The sequence below is a fragment of the Lonchura striata genome, chromosome 19, assembly GCF_050655825.1.
Source record: "Lonchura striata isolate lonStrDom1 chromosome 19, ASM5065582v1, whole genome shotgun sequence".
NCBI lineage: Eukaryota > Metazoa > Chordata > Aves > Passeriformes > Estrildidae > Lonchura > Lonchura striata.
The window spans coordinates 8,431,746-8,453,187 of record NC_140721.1 but is presented as its reverse complement, the minus strand read 5'-3'; the positions used below and the strand labels follow the sequence as shown (position 1 = coordinate 8,453,187).

At 47.9% G+C, this 21,442-nt stretch overlaps 1 protein-coding gene across 1 annotated transcript; it reads left to right on the top strand.

The window, feature by feature from the left end:
- Positions 1–9,427: 9,427 nt before the first annotated feature.
- MKS1 (MKS transition zone complex subunit 1) lies at positions 9,428–21,442 on the top strand. Its single transcript, XM_085557582.1, has 17 exons — positions 9,428–9,541; positions 9,614–9,818; positions 10,600–10,755; positions 11,152–11,249; positions 11,439–11,567; positions 11,893–11,997; positions 12,710–12,818; positions 13,660–13,716; positions 14,630–14,672; positions 15,164–15,226; positions 16,306–16,376; positions 17,138–17,201; positions 18,686–18,793; positions 19,296–19,429; positions 20,116–20,198; positions 20,289–20,386; positions 20,848–21,442. Exons 1-17 carry the CDS (start codon positions 9,468–9,470, stop codon positions 20,952–20,954), a joined length of 1,704 nt encoding a protein of 567 aa, XP_085413708.1. The 5' UTR covers positions 9,428–9,467; the 3' UTR covers positions 20,955–21,442.

The window sequence follows — 21,442 nt, the reverse complement described above, 5'->3', positions numbered from 1 at the left end:
TTACTATTAGATCATCATTTGGTCATTAATAAAATCCTTTTAGTAGCCCCATAACAATGACTTCTCATAATAATTTCCTTGTGACACATGTACATTCACAGATACATTTCCCTTTACACAGTCACAGTCAGATACAGCAAGTGCCACTGCGACTAGCCATAGTAGCATGACAGATGGAGGGACTTCACACATAATGGTATTGATATAAATACAGCTGGAGACAAGGTCACAGAAGTGGTACAGACCCCAATCCAGGTATGGTTACACCTCAGCAAGGGCAACTGGCTGAATGCTCGGATCCCATTTCCTCATCACTCTGGCTGTGAGGGTTCTGTGGGCAGGGGCCACAGTGTTCCCTAAATGCTACAGCTGCTTGGGGTTGGGAGCTTGCCCCCCACAGTCTCCTTGCCCAGGTGTGCTGAGTTTAAAGTTCTTTGCAGCATTTAGGAACCTTGTTGGCAAAGATGCTATGTCCTACTGACCCTTTCTCCTCCATGTAGGTAACTTGTTGCCAGAGAATAATTGAGAGCATCCAGAACCCCAACAAGAACATGATTTTAGGAGGACTTGATCCCCTTGTTTGCTTGACAGCAGCAATATAGCCATGGAAATAAGCTCCCTCCTTGCTGAAACTGTTGTCTGTGGCATTGGCAGGGGACTTGTGTGAGAAAAGGAATCCTGAATCAGCAGGGTTGGTGTGGCCATACTGGTGACAAGGTTCCTGCCGTCCCCAAGCAGGGACACTGTGAGGGCAGCAGTCCCATGTCCCAGCAGCAGCTCCAGCCCTCCTGGCCACCAGCTAGCCCCTGGTTCTCTGTAGGGTCACCACCCTATTCTATGAGCCCTCTTCCCTCAGCCTAAGGACCCTCTGCTCTCATCCTCCCATGCACAGTGACTTCAGGCACTGCTACCAGCACTGCTGGGCATCTCTCACCAGGGCTGCTTGCACTGCCCAGACAAGCAGCACTATCAGAGCACATGGTGTGACATGGCTTCCCTTCCTTTCTTCCTCCCGTAGGCATTTGGAGAACACCTGCAGCCTTCCCAAGAGACAGATGTTCTCATTGGCAGATGACCATTGGTGACCAGTGACCATTGATATCTTGGCAGCAGATGACATGGCTGAGGGGCAGATGGACAAGAACATCCTTGGACATGGCCACAAGGGACCTTGTTTTGTGGCTGACATATGTGAGTGCCCTGTGGCTGGATTGCCCCACCCATGAACCATGCCAGGCCTTTTCCTCCTTCTCTCCCTAACCCAGCTCTCTCAGGTATCTGAAGCCATTTCACGGCAACAGAGAGAGATGAGAAATGTGGCTGCACCATACTCATACTCCAGGTGCCAAAGATCATGACATATGTCCACAAAAACATGGAGTGGATCCACATGGATCCAGCCTGGTTGTAGCCTGGACCTGGACTTATTTCTTCTGCTGCTGACTGACTCGGACCCCAGAGATATAGGAAGGAGCCTACTGATGGTCTCTCCAACATGTGACAGGTGCTGGCCCTGACAGCCTGAGGGCTTGCTCTTGTGGTGAGAGGGCCCTGGAGACTCTCTGGTTGCCAGATGAATAGAAAAAAACACAGGACATTGCTGAGGAGCAGGGCCTTCCATCCCGCCACACTTCTGAGTCACAGTGGTTGTGTTAGATGTGCAGCAACCAAATCTGCGTGCTCTTCCCAGTCCCACAGAAAACACCACCTGAGTCCCCTTCTGGGCTGCCCAGGCAGGCCCTCTGGAGACCTAAAGAGAAGGCAGAGGGAAGGTGTTGCAGAACCACCCAGGTCTGTCAAAGCTGGACTGACAGAGCACTCAGCACTGCCACAGTCTGCAATGCTGATGTTCTCCATGCCATGGGTCTTGCAGCACATCTTGGATGAGATGATCCACATTGCTCCAGGACTGGTAGCTGCAGGGGGTATTCAGGTCTGCTGCAGAGGATGTCTGCATTGATCTGCTTCGAGTGAGACCAGACCTCACTCACCCTCAAGACTGTGCCTGCATGCCCAGGACAACAGGCACAGCATCCTCCCCACCCTGTCAGGTGGGGAAATAAAGGCATAGAATAGAGAGAGAGGGAGGAAAACGAATATCACCAGTTTGTAGATCTTGTGTTGGTCCTGCCACACAGAGTGTCCAGATCTGAGGCTGAGGGACAAAGAAGAGACACAGAAGGAGAGGAAAAGAGCGAGACAGGGTGGTAGGGGTGGGGAGAGAAAATCCACTTCCTTTTTATAGTTCACCTGGGTGCCCGCCTCTTATGCAAGCAAGATTTTTCACCTGTTTCTTTTGTGCATGCACAGCCATTCTCCAGGTAGTGATTTGGGGTGGGGACTGAGCACAACTCTCAAGGCAGAGCAGGAAGTTGGCTCAGAACAGCCCACCTCTGCAGGATCCTCACTTTCCATCAGAACTTTCCTGTTTTAACAGTCAGAATATTTGAGATAAAATGTGTTCAGGGCTAGTCGTCTGCAGTCCTGGAACACATTGCTTAGGATTGCATCCAGACAGTTCTGGAGTATTTCCAAGTGAGGGAGATTCCACACCCTCTTCTGAGCAACCTGTTCAGTGCTTGGTGGCTCACGCAGTAAATTCTGCCTCATGTGCAGGTGTAACTTCATGTGCATTGATTTCTCCCCATTGCCTGTTTTCTTACTGCTTAGCACCACCAAACAGAGGCAGACTCCATTCATCTTCTTTCCTTATCAAGAAAAGCTTGCTCAAGATTAATTTCCTCCTCACTGCTGTTTTTATAGTGGCTGTTTTCCAATGCCATTTACAGACAGAATTGTGATAAGTTCTTGTTGTCAATACACAGATTTCAATGGAAGAGTCTGTTTCACAGCAGTAAAGTAACTGAATCCAAACAGAAAGGAAGGAAAAACACCCCAAAAGCTACCACTACTGCAGCCAAAAGTATGAGAGGTGCCCTCATGCATTTTTGTTTCTAATGACAAATAGCTTTGAAATAAACTAATCTCAAAAGCTTTTAAAGTTTTTATAGAGGGGAAAGGCTTGCTTCTGACACCATTTCTTTGTTTGCAAGTCAGACTAATTAAAGGCTACTCACAGAAGGGATGATTTCTTTAGGGACAAAAGGATGCAAACAGCAAGGAAAGCATGAATGGGACTCCAGTGGGACAGGAATATTTGAAACTGGGATATACAAACATGTACATTTCTGACCCATGAAGCTTCAACACCAAGCCAAAAAGATGTATAGATTTTATTACTAACATCTTTTGACAGATATTAGTTTTAACCATCTAATATTAAATAGTATTAATTTTATGTTGAGGTAGTTTAAATCTAAATTGCAATAAATTTCATTGAACTTTAAATTTTAAGTAACAAACAGTTCAAAAGAGGTCTGTAGTTTCTGCTCAAAAAATATTCTGCTTCCAAACTCTACCAAGTCTTGCTGGCTTGACTAGGGCCCAAGCTCTGAACACAGATTCCTCCACTCTTAGTTGGCATGAACTGAGCCTTCTGCCCAGGTTACGTATCATTGCAGACACTAGGACCATCCAAAGGGACAAGTGCATCTGACACCTCATGGTCACAGCAGTTGCAAGAAACACAACTATAGAAGAACATAAAAAAAGGAAAAATGAACTAGCTGTTGCCCTGTGGTTAAGGATATGAAGTCCTTGAAGTCCTTGATTCTTCTTTGTGTCCCAAGAATGATTTTTGTTCCCATTCAGTGGTGTACAAACACTCCAGAGAAGAGAAGAGCTGTACCTACCTTCTCCAGCATGAATCATCGAGGAATCTGCAGGATCTGGCTATCTGGGGTTTGAAAGTGATTTCGGAGGTTCCTCATCTTGTAGGATGTGATCAGCGAATGGAGATGTCTTGCTCATTTTATTTTATGTAATGGTGGGTATTAACTGGACAGAGTGACTCCTCTCTCTAGAATATATAACTTAACAAGCACATCAAGAATATAATGAACAAATTTTTAGTCAAGAAATTTAGCTGGAAACATGGGAAAATGGTTAAACAAAAATCAACAAAGATCATGAAGTTTAAATAAGGTCTAAAGGTAAATTAATGAACTCTTTTTCCAAAGGGTACTGTGAAAACTTTAATATGGAAATTAAAAGGAACACTTGGTAGGGTATAATTAAGGAAATGGATGGGGAACTTGGGCAGTCACTCTTGAATAATTTTGTTCTTATATTCATTCAATTGCTGGTGATATGCAGTTTATAGGCTGCAAAAGACAGGTTAAGTCCAGCATTGTCTTCTTCGTTTAGAGTCTTCTCATTGGACCAGTTGCTGAATGCTCTTAGTTTTGTAACTTAGATGCTTTATTATTCTCAGCTTGTCCTGATTTCAGCCAGGACAGGGCTAATCTTTTGCAGTAGCTGGAGGAAGCATGGCCAGGACCTGGAGGTTATTCTGTACCACCTCATGTCACTGCCAGGGGTAGGGGAAAGGGACTCTCTTAGAGGGAAAATATGGCAGTCAGCCATCTGGTAGTGTCTATTATTGATTTTTTTTTCTCATGTGAATAAATTCTTTTCTTATACTCTCTGTCACTAGTATTGCTTCTGTTACTGTTCATTTTCTTATCTCATTGCTGCTTCCAGTAAATTTTTCTTATCTCAACCTGTGATCTTTGCATTTTGTGTCTCCAGTTCTCCATCTCAGGACAGAACATAAATGGCGGAATGAAGAGGGAAAAACAGGAAGGGTGGAACTTCATAATCCAAAGCTATAATTGAACACTTAACTCCAGTATGCAAATGGAGCAGAGCTTATAAAAGTGAGAGACCCCGTTACCAGTTGTGCATTTTGTGACCATTTTGGGTTCATCTTGGGTGTAGCCCTGCCTGGGTTCTTGTACTGCCCAAGGTGGATCCATTGAGGCATTTTAATAAATCCCTACTTTATTCTTTAACTCTGTCTAGCCTCTGTTCTAGGTCAGCCTTCCCAAGGCATCAGCTGCAAAACCCAGAACTGGACCTGCACATTGGTTGGAGCAGCAAGGTATGACATGGAAGATGGGCAGCTGAGTATGCAGTGGTAACCCTGACCCAGGTAAAAGGAGTCCAGACTTTACTTCTTAACAACGCAAAAAGAATTAGTTACTTTACATTGAGTGCTAAAAGGATAGGATAAAGGAAAAAGGATAAATATATAGAGTGATTTAAAATACAGTTTTGAAATAATACATACCCATGGAGCCATATGGAAGGAAAAGGGTTTGTTGTTGGCACAAATGTCTCCTGTTAAGTACAGAGAAGAAATAAGTCACCTACAACAGTGTGTACAAAAGCCAAAAGAAATGGCTGTGATGCACTGTAATGCCCATCAATTTGAAAACTCTTCAGTTAATACAGAGAATCAAAAGAGCTAAAGAGGTTGCTGAAAAAGATATCCTTGCATGAACATCTAGCAAGGAGTTGAATGTCCTGGAATAAAAACCAAATTATAATAATCAGGACAGGTAGTTAGCCCCACCATTAGAAACTGCAGAAGGAAACAGCAGATGATTGGTGACCTCATGTGGGCAGATAATTGTAGTTTCAAACATAATGTAAAATTATGAAAATGAAACTAAAACATCAGGAAACACATTAGGAAATAGAGAATACAGCAATCAGTTTACAAAGGAATTTATGAAGCACAAAAATGATAGAAACTAATAAGCAATTTCTTAAAAAATATCTGGTTTGTTTGTAAAATAATCACAAGAAAGGGAGAAGGCCACATCCAGAGCTAGTAAAATGGAAATTCACCAGGTGATTGTTGGCAAATTGATTTTACAGAACTGCCCAGGCAGTATTGGGACTGGTACATTTTGGTATTGGTAGATATTTTTTCAGGATGGCCAGAAGTTTTCCCATGTGGCACCTACAAGGCAAGGGACATCAAAAGTTTTGCTGAAATTAATATTTATTAGCCCTGAAACTAGCTCTTTTAAGTCCTAAAAGGTACATCATTATCAAGAGATCACTGGGACTAGATTGACATGTACATACTTTTTCAACCAGAAGATCCAGTGTGAAATCTGAATTTTGGACCAATCTAGGAGAAGTGGAAGAGTTTGTATGTGGTTCTTCTGATAAACTACACTAAAATCAAGGTAGAAGGAATCAAGCTCTGGGCTCATCACACACAGGTAAAACCAGAGATCACATATTATTGTGAACTGGTGGAAAATCCTTTACAAATGAAAATATGTAGGGAACAAGACTAACTAACTAACACTGGGTATTTAAAAATTTCTTCATTGTGGGGGGGATTTGTGTTACTCTTTTTTTAGTGTTCTGTAACAACTTGCTTACCAGTATCAACCTCACCAGAAAACGGAGTTCCATGGGGAGTCTTAGTCAGCAATTTGACAAAAATATGGGAAGACATGCAGGAAGGAAATAGTACCCATGCCAGTTGGACGGGGATAGAAGGGGAATATTCTTTATGATGGACACATAAGAATTATACTGTTAAGAATTATAGTATTTCAAAACCAGATCTGGAATAATCTCTGGAAATATTTATCAGCCAACCGATTGCAGTGATACACCTTGGAGTATTAGGGGTATTGGGGATGTCAAATACCAGAAGTAAGGAGTAGTCCTCAAACAGGACAATGGGCATATATCCAGCAATAAACAGAAACTTTCCTGTACCCAGTATGCATGACTTTTGGAGGAGCTATACCCCCTGCATCCAGCTGAATAAAGAATGCCTGCTTCTTAAGGCTACATTGGTGTTAAAGTGTTGTTTTTTATTTTACCTAATTTTTGGTAACAATATGAGCAATTATTTTACCTAATTTTTGGTAACAATATGACCAGTTGTTGCTGACTACCTCCGTCTCTCCAGGGGTTCTTACTTGGAGGGCTCCTCCTGCAAAACAACACCAAATTGCCCATCTCAGCCGGAGCATGCTGTGTCATTTTTGGCACAGAAACATTTATTCCAAGGGATTTGCTGTGCACAGGCATTGCTGCACAGCCCCCACCACCTCTGGATCCCACCCAGGAGGAGACTCAGGGCCACCTTCCTACACAGCCCCCATGACAAGGCTCCACGGGGCATGCCCTGCTCTCCCCTGGTGCCTGGGCTTCCTTGTGGGAAGGACAGGATCCCTTTTCTGCCAGGGTGAGCCGTGACTGGCAGTGCTTCTGCTGTCCACTGGGTCCAGGACAGGACTGCCATTCCCTGATGCCTTGTCCACCATGGTGGCCTGCTGACCTCCACATGCTGCCACAAGTGGAAAAGCAGCAAGGACACGGCTGGGGAACTGCTCTACCTCAATGCTCTCCCAGAAGAATCCTGAGTTCTCCATGTTTACACAGCCCGGGTCCAAGGGCAGTTCCTGGCACAGCTGCACAGAGCCTGCAGCGAGCCCAGCACTGAATATGCTGAAGCAGCAGCAGAAAACAGCAGATGGGCACTTTTGGGGTCGGCACCAGCCATAACAGGCCTTTACACTGAGGCCATTGGCTTTGGAAGGTCTGACACTCCAGCAACCCCCAAATGGGGGATGATCACTGCAATCACTGAGTGCTGGATCTGGGCCAGAACTCAGCTCAATCCCATTTTGAATAGAAACACCTTCCTTGAGATGAAGGTTGTGTGTTTGTGTCAGGCAAAGTTAAAACTTAGGCAAAAAGAGGGAAAATAAGAAGTCTTGTGCTGTAGGTGTAGAGGGTGCAATGACAGAAGAAAGAGGAATATGGCTGCTTACCCCAATAAACCCCTCAAGGGTTGATTTTCACAAATGGAAAGTATTTCCTCCTTTGCAGAACAGCTAAGTGTTTTGTATTATCTCAATAATCTTGAAAGCCACAATTGTTTTCCCAGTTCCAGGAAGACCAAGGACAAATTGCTTCCTTACTTTGTGCAGATTGTTAGCGTTTAGCTCATCTTGTTTGAGAGTGAGAAGGTTGAAAAATCTCACACCTAAGACTGTCACTCAAGTAGGATTTAAATCACAGCAAAAGAATTGCAAGTGCTTGCAGGAGGGTTGGGATGTCCTTGGAGGTGAGTATGCAATTCTTTGGGTACAAGCTGGTGGAATCAGATTGGGCTTCTTGCCAGGGAATGTCATTCTCGCGACACCTATCTGGTCATTTGTGCCATTCAGCTGTGGGATTTAGGGAATCACTATGGCAGGATGTCCCCATCCATCCTTCCTGACCCCATATGCACAGCTGATGCATATGGATGAGATAACTTTTTACCCCTTGGTGTGCTCGGTTTGTGGAAAACACTCTGCACCCCGCAGAGAAGAAGCTACGTCTTCTTTCTTAAAACAGACTGTGTCTGTGTTTAGAGACCTCCTAAAATTGGCAACAGCATGAGGGTACTGGTGGTGCCCATGAAGATCCAGGGACAGACTAGGAAGGGGGTAAGAAATACCCCAGAGAGGGGCAGGTTCAGGTGGCTCCTTACACACAGGTGTGGGCCTGGAGCTCCATCCATGGCTGCTGGAGGTCCCTCAGCATTTCTCTGGGGCTGTTGGTTATGGGGTGGCTTTGTCATGGGGACTCCTGTGGAGGGATGTTGTGGATGCCCTTCCCAGAGAGGCTGTGTAGACCCTGACACAGAGGGACGAGGGAGACCTTCCCTGGAGGCCCTGGGACCCCCGAGGGGCTGTGGGGACCCTCACACAGAGGGACATGGAGACCTCCCTATGGAGGTTGTGAGGACCCCCATACAGAGGCTGTGGGGAATTCCCCCAGGGGCCACGGGAGCCCTCACATGGAGGGGTCTGTGAGACCCTTCCTCACATGGAGGGGTCTGTGGGACCCTCCCTCACACGGAGCGGTCTGTAGGACCCTCCCTCACGCGGAGGGATGTGTGGGACCCTCCCTCAGAGGAAGGATGTGTAGGACCCTCCCTCACACGGAGGGATGTGTAGGATCCTCCCTCACACGGAGGGGTCTGTAGGATCCTCCCTCACACGGAGGGGTCTGTAGGATCCTCCCTCACACGGAGGGATGTGTAGGACCCTCCCTCACACGGAGGGGTCAGTGGGACCCTCCCTCACGTGGAGGGGTCTGTGGGACCCTCCCTCACACGGAGGGATGTGTAGGATCCTCCCTCACGCGGCGGGGTCTGTGGGACCCTCCCTCACACGGAGGGATGTGTAGGATCCTCCCTCACACGGAGGGGTCTGTGGGACCCTCCCTCACATAGAGGGGTCTGTAGGACCCTCCCTCACATAGAGGGGTCTATGGGACCCTCCCTCACACGGAGCGGTCTGTAGGACCCTCCCTCACACGGAGGGATGTGTGGGACCCTCCCTGACGCGGCGGGGTCTGTGGGACCCTCCCTCACGCGGCGGGGTCTGTGGGACCCTCCCTCACGCGCAGGCTGTGGGGCGCCCTCTCGCGGGCTGCGCGGGCTCCGCGCGCGGAGCGGGCCCGGCTGCGCGGCAGGCTCCGGCCGCGCGGGGGCGCTGCCCCGCCGCGCACGGCGGTCTCCCCGGAGCGCGGCCATGGCGGGCGCGGCGCGGCGCGGGGGCAGCGCCGTGTACCGCTCCCGGGACCCCATCCGCAACCTGCGCCTACGGTGAGCGCCTGCCCGGCCCCGGCCCGCCTCCGCCGGCCCGCACAGCCCTGACGCTCCGCTCCTTCCCCGCAGGGTGCGCATCCAGCGGGTCGCGCCGGCCGGGCCTCTCCTGCCGCGGGTGCCGCCGCTGGCCGGCCCCGAGCGGCCGGGCCGCGCCGCCGATGCGGGAGCGGGGCCGCTGCGGGTCACCGCGGCCTCTCGGGCAGGCGGCCAGAGACCCCCGGAGGACGAGGAGGAGGAGGTCGAGGTGGGGTGGCAGGAGAAGCTCTTCAGCCAGGTGGGTGCAGGGAGAGGGGGGCGAGAGGGACTTGGCGGAATGGGTCAGATCGGGGATCATCCCGGCCGACTCCCCTGCTCGGGCAGGGACCCCACAGCACGCTGCTGCTCGGGCTTGTGTCCTGAGCTGTGGCTTTGAAATACCTCCAGTGAGGGAGACTCTACATCCTCTCTGGGCAGCCCGGTCAGGGCTTGGTAAGCGCACAGGGAAGAAGTTCTTCCTCGTGTTCAGGTGGAACTTTCTGTGTGTATCAGTTCCTGCCCGTTTCACTTGTGCCATTGCTGGTCCCCAAGGAGCAGAACCTCGTTCATGCTCTGACCCCTCCTTGCAGACCCTGACAGGGATGGGGTACCCTCTCACTGTCTCTTCTCGAGGCTGAACAGCCACAGCTCCCTCAGCTTTTCATCATAAGGAAGGTGTTCCTTGATGAACTTCATCACCCTCTGCTGAACCTGCTCCAGGAGCTCCACGTGTCTCCTGTCCTGTCCAGAACTGGACAGGCTTGAAGGAGCTTCCTGACACCCCCGTTTCTGCACCTCACTGCAGGTTCCTTGTTTCAGGGCGAGCTACTGCACCCAAGGCTTTCCAGGTGGCCATCAGTGATGCTGCTGGCTGCCACATGCCTGAGCAGTGTTGGAGCTGCTCTGGAGCTTGGGTTATTTGCTGGGATTCCCAAAGGGTCTTGTGTCTGGGGTGGCTTTGGAAAAAAGCTGAAAAATATTTGTGGCTTTGCCAAAGCTGGTGAAAGGCAGCTGTTGTGCTTTACCTGTGGTGCTGTCAGTTTGAGGTGGATCTGTACCTGAATGAGTCAGCCTGCCAGACTCCCCTGGACTGGCAGTACCATGAGGAGATCCGGAAACTGGAGAAGGCTGGAGGTCGGAAGAACTGTCGCATCTTCACCTACACTGACCACGACCGATTCACCAACCTAGAGGAGGTACCAGCTCTTAGTTACTCAGTGTCTGTCAAAACTTCCAGTCCTACTGCAGAGGGAGCATTTCTTTGTTCTTAGCTGGGCAGATACTCTGAGTGCAGGAGAACACTGCTGCAAAACAGTTTCCCCTGGTGCCCCAGACCTGGGGTGGGATGTCCTTGGTTCAGAGCAGTGGTCAGGACAGCCAGAGGGACTTGGCTCTGTAGGAGCACTGCTCTATAGGAGGCTTGCTGGCTGGAGTGAGCTGTATGTTGCCACCAGAACAGTGAGGGAATTCTGCAGTCATTTAATGCAAGTTGTCCTTGCATGTGGTTGTGTGCATATCTGTTCCCTCCTCTACGAGGAGAGCTGTGTTTGGGAAAGATATGCAGTTAAACCAGTTCCTGTCATTTCTTCCAGCTCTGCCAGAAGGTAACTGACATGGATCATGAAGTGCCATCATATCTGGTCGAGAGGATGGCCAATGTGAGGAGGAGAAGACAGGACCGTAGGCCTGTGTGAGTTCAGACTTGGGCTTGGAGCTTGTTCATGCAGCTTTCGTGGTGCTGGTGCCCAGCTGTGAGTCAGCCTGGTCTGTGGGAGCTGATAGCTCATGCTGTGTCACACATGTAGTCCAGCACACCTCATCATGATGGGTTTGGTGCTGCTGAGGTGAGCTGTGACTGGTGCTGTTCTCTTGTTGGCAGAGAAGCAAGTTCTCTGAAATCAAAAATCATCACCTGGGAACCTTCAGAAGAATTTATAAAGAACAATCATGTAATTAACACACCTGTACAGACCATGTACATCATGGGGGACTTGGGACCTTATGGGAAGTAAGTAAAATTCTGAAGTGATCATAATTTTCCAAAAGAAAATCTGTCTTTCCTCCTTACTCAAAACTCCTGTTTCTTTCATTAGTTAAGGGGGGAGAATTCCAAGAGCTCAGTAACGTGGGCTGCAATTTCTTTCTGCCTCTTTCTTCAGCTGGGAGGTAGCTGAGTATATACATCTAAAAGGCTTCTAAACCAATGTAGGAAAGTGTGTATGTGCTCCCTTCTGTACCCCTTTACCAAGTTCCTTTACCAGCTCTGCTGTTCCAGAGCAGAAGAGTGTCCATGTTCTCTGTTTAGACTGTGTTTTCCTGGTGTCCTCCTTCAGGCTTGGTCACAGGGAGTACGAAAATGTGCTTTGCACAATCAAGGTGGATGCCAATGGGGTGATCACAGTGAAGCCTGACTTCAATGGCACCAAAGGAGCTTACAGGTGAGTTGGACAGGGCTGGGATCTCTCCTGGGACTGGGGGCTAGGGCTGAAATGGCTGTTTCCTGGTCACCCTTCAGGCAGGGAACCATCACTTAAATTGAGAAATATTTAATTAGTTTCAGAGATTTCTAGAAAAATATTATTGTGTGCTTACACTCACAGTGTCACTGTGTGTGTGCTTTGTGGGGCTTTGGGGCAAGTCTCTAGGGTTGCAGGTTATCTGGGAATCATGGAATGGTTTGGCTTGGAAGGGACCTAGAAGCCCATCTCATTCCACACCCTGCCATGGGCAGGGACACCTTCCAGTATTCCACATTGCTCCAAACCCAGTCCAACCTGGCCTTGGGCACTTGCAGTGATCGGACAGCCACAGCTGCTCTGGGTGACCTGTGCCAGGGCCTCACCACCCTCTGAGGGAAGAATTTCTTCCTAATGCCCATCTAACCCTGCCCTCTGTCAGTTTGAAACCATTCCTCCTTGTTCTATCAGTACCTCCCTTGTAAAACCACGTTATGCACTTGGCTGATGCAAGCAAGTCTTCCACTTTGAGGGAATGATGCTGGCAAGTACTTGGGAGTGAGGAGAGGGCTGTGAGTGCCCTTGTCTCACTGCAAGAGGTAGAGGGGACACTGCTGGGTCAGGAGGGCCCCATTGATGCCATTATTCTCTGCATAATGGGGGAGTTTTTCCCATGTGTTTTGGGGCTCTGCAGGATCGAGCTGGATGGAGAGAAGCGAGAGGTGTGGGAATACACTATTGAGAATGCATCTGCCCAGGTGCAGCCTGAGGAGGAGGAGCGTGAGCAGCGTGTGTTCAGAGAAGTAAGTACTGGCCACAGAGTGTATTAATGAGTTCTGAGTAACAGAGGCAGCTCAGATCATCATGGAGATGGAACTGCTGGTGCTCTGCACACCTGAAGGTTCAAAATGTCATTGCCCTGAGCCTCATAATGGTCAGGGATCTGAGAACTGCAGCAAATATCTCTGTTTCATCCCTTATTCCTTAAAGAGACCTTGTCCTGCCTCTGGCTGCAGTGCTTTAGAGAGTGAGAACTGATGCAAGAAACCACTCAACTCCATGCCTTCCTAATGTCACCTGCCAGTGTTTTTCCTTCCCTTTTGAGCAGCAGGCAAACCCTTTCCTTAATCTTCCTCTTGCTGCCTGTATATTTATTAAATGATGTCTTGCTACCTGTAATGTCCCAGGATATTAGGATTCCATTTCACGTCTTGATTTTTCTGAATTGCCTTTTTGTCTCTTGACAGTTTATGAAAGTACTTTTTGGTTTAGATTTTTATTTGTGCATTTCCTTACTGGTTTTGTGGTCACCAAAGAAATCATGATTTCATGACACTGATCTCTGCCTGGCCATTTCCTTGGAATAGTCTGTACCTGTATTTTTCAGCTATCATTTAATATCTAATTCTTCAGAGCTTCTTTTCCCTTAAAATTAGTCTTGGAGAGCCAAATCTGAAGTTCCGTGCAGTGTTAGCAGTTATGCATCTATGTTCTATTAGATACTTCTCCATATGTGTTGTAACAACCCCACATATGCTAAGCCTCGTAATGATTTGAGTTTAAATTATATACAGTTTAAGTTTTGCAGTACATAACAGCAGATATAATCATAATGCCACTCTTTTTTTGTGTGTGTGTTCCTAGCTCTGCGGGCGGCACAGGGATTACCTCAGTGGGCTCGTGGGCACAGACTTTGAAATGGTGAGTTCCAGAGGCATGGGCAGGGACTGGAGTTCTGTTATCTTTGGAGTCTGGTCACCTGGCTCCCACAGTTTGCACTTGCAGCACAGTCTCCAAAGACTGTTTTGCTCTGGAGGGGGTTTGGCAGCTTTTACCTTGTGGCTTCAAGCAGAAAAGTGGGTCAGAAGGGACAAGTGGCAGTGGATTCGGGGTCTGCAGAGATCCATCCTGCCCGTTCAGGGCCTGCTGAACACTACAGTCTCTGTGAGGCTGTGTGTAGTGCCTCAAGGCCTGTGATTGTAGTGTTTTGAGAAGGAAAGAGGGTTTATGTCTTCAGGGACAGTGATTGCTATTAACTTCTTCAGTGTCAAACAGCTCTATGTGCCACTTTGTGCAAATAAACAGCCCCTCAGACTCATGCAGTTTCCATTCTCACTGAATTATCCAAACGGCAATATTTTTTTTTCCCCCAAAATTGTTTGACAATTCAGTGAATACAAATCAGTGAAATACAATACAAAACAGTGAAAGTTGTGCTTTCCAGTACTTCGATAGAATGTCTCAGTGCTTCCCCCTGCTCCCTCGTTTTGGGCAAATGCAGGAACATGACAGAAGCAGGACTGTGATTTCTGCAAGTGACTTCTCACTGTGTGTTACATCGATCTTGACATCTGTAAGAGACCTATTTACAGAACAGTAAATTCCTGCAGGCTGGGCTTTGGGGGGTTTGGTCTCTTTAGAGTCTCTTTCCAATTGGACTGTACACTTCTGGAAGTGATACGACAAATCATGACTCCTCCCTGGCCAGAACAGTAAATCATTCATGTCTAAAAACCCATGAAATACTTGTGTGAGATATTGTTGGGAAGAAATTGTTGAGGTTGCACCAGTGGTTGTTCAACTCTTTATTTTGTTTGTCTGCTAATTTTTCCAGCCTCTTCCTGGTACTCTGAGACTTCTTGTGAATGGAGAAATAGGTGAGTCTTTATTCTAAACACTAATAGGGGCCAATGTGGGTGTGCTAGGATGGCTGAGGGTGTGACCCAAGGATTTTTGAATCCCTAGATTCAAGAGACCCTAGAATCCTTTACTTTCTCCGTCTCCTCCCTGTTTCCTGTAGATTAATCCCTTGAGAGGCATTTACAGGTTGGAGGTTACAAATGCTGTAGCTGTTCTAAGAAGGCCTAGGTCTGAAAATAGGAGAGCAGATTGCTATAATATCTATTAATTTCCCAAAGAAACCAATTAAATGTGTGAACTCCCTCATCTAGTTAGTGAGACAGAGACAGGACTAGTCTGGAGGAGGAATCTTCTCTGTGGGTTATCTCCTGTTACTTTGAAGGCTTTTCCCAGCTTCCAGCAGTAAGTGATTTTTCATGAGGTTCTTGGTGGTGGCTCTACCAAAAATCTACAGTGAATGCTGGAATAATTTGTATGCAAACAGCTGAAGTTCATTCTCTCTTCTCAGTTTCAGCTCAAGGCTATGAGTATGACAACCTTTATGTGCATTTCTTCCTGGAGCTGCCTAACCGTGAGTATTCACATTCCCAGCCACATCACAGCAGTGGAAGAGATGAAACAGGCTTTGGCTGGTCCATCAGACCAGCTCTGCTGGGAGTCAGCAAAAATTGGTGTTGAAGGCTGGGATCTAGTCAGAGACCTTCAGAGCTAAAATGGCAGAATGCATCTCAGGCTGGGACATAGAGGTGGTGGTGACCAGTCTAGCCAAACTTAATTCCTTATTTGGCTGAGAACAGCCTTCCTGTGCTCCCCACCACAGTGACCTTGTCTGATTTCAGTGCTTGCCATCATGCTTTGTGCTGATACTAACATATTAAATTTTGATGATGATGATGATGATAATAATAATAATGATAATAAGGCTCCCAGCACTTACATGTATATCCTGCTGCATGTTTCATTCTCCTAAAGCTATGGCACTGCCTCTTCTCTCTGGATATATCTGTCAAGATACCACTTCTGCTACTCAGTACATTTGGATAAGGCTCTACTTTTCTTTTGACATGCAATGATGCTTTTCATGGACAGTTCAGGGTGTTTTAAAGAGCAGAGCCTGGAACGGGACAGGGAAAAGTCATGAGGAACAGCTGAGAGAGCTGGGGGGGCTCAGCCTGGAGAAGAGGAGGCTCAGGGAGACTTTCTCACTCTCTACAACTCCCTGACAGGAGGGTGCAGCCAGGTGGGAGTCAGGCTCTGCTCACAGACAAGTAACAGGACAAGAGGAAACAGCCTCAAGTTGCACCAGGGGAGGTTCAGGTTGGGCTTGAGGAAGAATTTCTCTATGGAAAGGGTGATCAGGCATTGGAAGGAGCTGCCCAGGGCAGTGGTGGAGTTCCCATCCCTGGAGGTGTCCAAAGAATGACTGGACGTGGAACTCAATGCTCTGGCCTGGTTGACAAGGTGGGGATCAGTCACAGGTTGGATTAGATGATTTTGGAGGGCTTTTCCAACCTTAATGATTCTGTGAATGTCAGGGTGGGTGACATTACTTTTTACCCCAGTCATCAGGGACTGGCATTCTCCTTTGAGCTATTCTGGTTTGTGAGTTTGGCCTCATCCCGAGCCTTCGTCTTCTCCTGTCCCCTGCAGAGTGGTCAAGCTCCCCGTTCCAGCAGCTCTCAGGAGTGACACAGACCTGTGCCACCAAGGCAGTGGGCTGGGTAAGGACACTTTCAGACCTGCTGAGCAATTTGAACAGGCAGTTTCTGGAGTGGAACAAGCTACACATACATGCAGGAAATGTCCAGAGTTGGGGGCTCCTTTCAAGACCGGAGCATATTTGGGATTCTCCTAATTCTAATTATACTTGTCATTTTTTCAAGGAGCCACCGTCTCTAAATAAAACTAAACCAAATAAAGCTACTTCCAAGCATTTTCTGGAATCTCACTTTTTTATTCAGTCTTGCTGACTGATTGCCTTTGGATCTTTGATTTTTGCGTTCTCCAATGCTCTGAGTTAACCAAGCATTGTTCCAACTTGCCTGGGACAGGAATGTGCAGAGACTGTAAACTGACTTTGAATTTTATCAGCTTTCTAATGTGTTTTATATGTTTTCATATTACAAAAATAATTACAATACAACATTTTAGTAATACCGTTGGTTGAGGTACGTGCTTGGCTTGGCTTCTGTGAAGATTGAGGCTGCCCTGTAGTTATGCAATTGACTGAGTTTTCATTTGAGGTGTGTCACTCCCCTTTTCCTTTATTTTCAACATCCTATTCCATCGACATGGCACTAGGGAGTGTATGCAGGTCCATCCTGCAGTCACATGTTTGTTAGTGGGATGGAATTGATCTTTTTGGGCAGCATCACCTGCTTTCTACCATTAGTTCCTTTCTCCAAGCTCTCTATGCCCTCTGCAATGCTGGTGATAAAACCTTTGGTCCAGGAATCTGATCTCTGCCCTGTTCTTTTTCTAGGATAATGTGGCATACTTCTGCTACCCCTTCAGTGTGGAGATGTTTTACACCCAAGAAGATGAAGGTGTGTTTCCCTGTTACTCTGAAATCCTTTGGTCCCACTGTAGCTGTCATACTGTCTGTCCTGTTGGAGGTGAAAGGACAGAGGGAAATGCTTCTGGTTCAACAAAAGTTCACCCTGTCACCACACAGCCCCTGGACACGTCCTGTGTTTGCCCTGCCCAGGAATCCATTTGCATTTTTATGGATTCATTGATGTTGCCCTGTTTCTAGGCTGTAGGCAGCTTTATCCAGTTGGAAAGCTACTTGGATCTTGTCTTGTCTCTTTAAACCTGGAGTGCAGGGCTATGTTTTTGTGCCTGTACAGAGCCCAGGGATGCTGCAGCTGGAGAAGCAGGCAGCTTTTTTGTACACAGCTAAAACTCTGTACTGAGTCTTACATTTGTAGACGTGCTCAGTGACCTGTATAATCCCTAGATAGTTCATGTCACTTTGAAACTTCAGCTCTATTTTAAGCTGGGTTTCTCTGCTGCCTGTTCCTGCTGCTTCTTCACCAATCCTATTGCTCTGTGGATACAATTGCTAGGGACAGCTCTGTGGCATGCCTTGCCACTTGAATCCAATGTACACTTTGGATCTGGGTATTCAACCAACACTAATGAATTTTCAGACTAGAAGAAACACAATGAATTTGTTTCACTGTGGAAAAAAGAAATGCTTGGAGATATATAGGAAAATCTAAATTAACATTCCCCCAATGGCAATGGGAAAGGTCAGAGATAAACTGGTTCTGCTGTTTGGCTTCAGATCATTCATTGAAGATTGTCTTGTCTGCTCAAAGATAATTGACAGCCCACTCTGGACTTTCTCTTAAAGAATTTTCCCAAATTTTTATCTTCAATAATTCTGTTTTCAGCCTCAAATCTGAGGGTTCAACTTTTATAGGGGAACCTAATCAACCATAAATCTTTGTTAGTCATTGTGGAAAAAATACAGAAAGGACCGTGGTGGAAGGGTACTGGAGTGTGTTCAGAAATGGAGCAGAACTGGGGAAGGGTCTGGAGCACAAGGAATAGCTGAGGGAGCTGGGCAGACTCAGCCTGGAGAAAAGGAGGCTTGGGGAGGACCTTCTCACTCTACAATTCCCTGACAGGAGGGTAGAGCCAGCTGGGGGTTGGGATCTACTCCCAGAGAACAAGGGGCAGGACAAGAGGAAACCTCAAGTTGCTTCAGGGGGGTTCAGGCTGGACACTAGGAGGGATTTCTTCCCATAATGGGTGTCAGGCACTAAAAGGGGCTGCTCAGGGAGGTGATGGAGTCCCCATCTTTGGAGGTGTCCAAGGAATGACTGGAGGTGGCACTCAGTGCTCTAGTCTGAGTAACAAAGTGTGGATTGGTCACAGGTTGGACTCAATGATCTTGGAGGTCTTTTCCAAGCTAAATGATTCTCTGATTCTTTGGCTTCTACTAGTGGAGTTGGGCATTTAGCATTCTTTTTTTCACTGATAGTCTCCTTCCCAAAGCTGTGACCTGCTCCCCATCTTGCAGACAGTCTCCCTCAGTGGCCTGTTCTCTACTTTGAGGTCCTATCCCTGGATTTCTGGCAGAGGTATCGTGTGGAAGGATATGGGTCCTTGGTGTTGCCAACATGTCCAGGTAAAGCATCCTTGGGACATTGTGTTAATTGTCTGGGAGAATGAGTTGAGTGATTCCTCTTGGGAAGTGATTTGGTGTACTTGGGGGAGCAGTCAGCTGTCTGGGGTGCAGCAAAGAATGTGAGGCTCATCTGGAGCTGCTGCCCTTGATCCTTTGATACTGCCATCATCACATCTGGTGTGATGAAGTTCTGGGGTGATGCTGTGCATCCATCTGTACAATGGCAGTAACCCTCTGTGTCCCACGTGGGATCTGGAGTGACCCCTGTGTGTTATGAGGAGATGCTGCTGTTGGGCAGAGGGTACTTGCAGCATTGGCTGTGTGACTAGAATGGGCTGACTCAATGGGAACGTGCTTTTAGAACATTTCTGATACTGTGCAGTGTTTCCATTTCTAGACAGCTCTGGCTTGGGTCAGTAGGTATCCACCTGCCTTTGCTGTCCTCTGTGACTGAATAAATCACAGGTCACAGCAGCTAAGCTGTCTTCTTGTCCTGGGCCAGGTGTCCACATGCTCACCATCCCCACCTGGCGTCCTGTGGGTCTGGGACCTGTTGCTGAAATGAGGAGGTTTTTCATTGGGGGATCTCCTGAGCTGGAGGACTTAACTTACATCCGGATACCATCGACCTTCAAGGTGGGCTCAGCTGCAGAGCAGCCTCTTGCCAGGACGTGGTGCATTTTGCTCTTGGGTTCAGGTGTCTGTGGTCAGTCTGAACCAGATTTGAACAAGGATGAGCTGCTGCTCCTGTTCTTCTCCCTAAAGAAATGTCTGCTTTGTGATTCTTGTAATCCTGAACAGAGGAATGAGCAAACTGAGGCAGAGCTGTGCCTTCTGAGGGGTGAGCAGCTCAGAGAGGTAGGGAAGCAGGGACCAAAGCCTGGGCTTACCTGTGCCTCTACAGTGTTTGTCAGTTCAGCATTTGGTCTGTAGACTTCTTGGTTTCTGTGAGGAATTTGGGCTGTATTATGCCTGGAACACCTTACAGAACAGAGCCCTGAAGCAAGTATCTAATGGGTGTGAGGCAGGTAGAAACTTCATGTTCTTCAGTAAGTTGCAGAGGTGGCTGCTGGTGTAATGAGCAGGGTGATGTTAGTGGCACCTCTGTGTGGGAACAAGCCCTGAAGCAGTTGTTGGAACCCTGCCCAAGCACTGCATTGTCAGCTTGCAAGTGTTTAGATCCTGCCCTCAACACAGCCTGGAACTACGTGCCCTTCTCTCCAGCTTTGCAGGGAAGGGAAGACTGCCCACAGGAGTTTGTGGTCTGGTGGATCACGCTTGTTTTCACTGTGGGGTTACTCTAACCTGTGCCATCCCTTCAGGGAAAGCGCTTGAGCCGCTTTGGTTTCCGGACAGAGACCACAGGGAGCGTCACATTCCGGCTCTGTTGCCTTCAGCAGTCTAGGTGAGTGCAGCAAAGGGAGTGTGAGCTCCATCAACTCCATCTCCTGTGCTGTTTTTGGCAGCCCTGACCTGCTGGTGTGCTTCTGTGCAGAGCCTTTCTGGAGAACAGTGCCCTGAGACAGCGCATGCAGAGTGTACTGGACCGACTGGGAGGCTTCAGCCAGCAGAGCTCTGTCTACAATGTTTTGGGTAGGGCCTTCAGTGTCATTCTGTCTTGGTGAACTTTGGCTCCCTTTTTATAGAGTGGGCAGGATATTTCAGGATAATCCATTACTGTGGGAGTGATTCCCCTCCCTGTGAGCTCTCAAAGTCCATGGCAGAGGTTAAATGTTCTGCTCTGAGCTGGAAACTTCAGGAGGCATCAGCTCTGAGCAGGCAGGAGGTATAACCACCGTGTGAGGCCACAGCCTGGACTAGGCTGCCCAGTCTTGCCTGGCACTGGGCAGAGCTGGCAGCACTAAGACACAGGCTCTCTCTGATTCCATTGAGCAGCAGCAGGTGGGGCAGCACCAGGTGCTTTGGTGGTGTAACCTGTTCATAGGGAGTGGGATCCTGCACCAGGAGAGATGATGTTCCCTGAAAAGACACATCCCTCCCCTTCCCTGAGGCGATCTTATGCATTCTGGCCTGCTGTCACCTCTGTGTTGTAGAGGCTTTCCAGCGGGCACGGCGCCGGATGCAGGAAGCGCGGGAGAGCCTTCCCCAGGACCTCATCAACACTTCTGCCTCTGCTGTGCCCCAACCACCGGAGCCATGAGTGTCACCTCTGCTGCTTCTTGGCATCCTCTCTCCAAAACAAGATCCCACCCCTCAGCAGGAGTCCTAGTGCTGGTGCCTGGAAGCTTCAGAAGCCCTTCCTTTGTAGCTTTTTTTGGATGGAGGAAGCTCAGAATACCTCCAGACCCAGAATTTGCATTTCCACAAGTATCTGTGGAAGGAGCCCTTTTTTTCCAGGCCCTTTGTTACCAGACTCTAACAATACAGCCAATTTTTCACATTTCATCTGAAATACTGGCATGGAACCTGTGAACCCTGTAGCACCTTTTCAGGAATTGAAAAGGAAATAATGAGAAACATTGGTAAATGTAGTTTTCTTCTTAGAGAAGAGGGTGATGCTGAAGGTCCAGGCATGGATGCTGTTTGAGACTAATGGAATGACTAAATAACTTCTTGAGAAATGCTGATAATTGTTGTTAGCTGTTGTGTACAGGGCAATCAATAGTAAAATTAATCCATCTGCCTCTA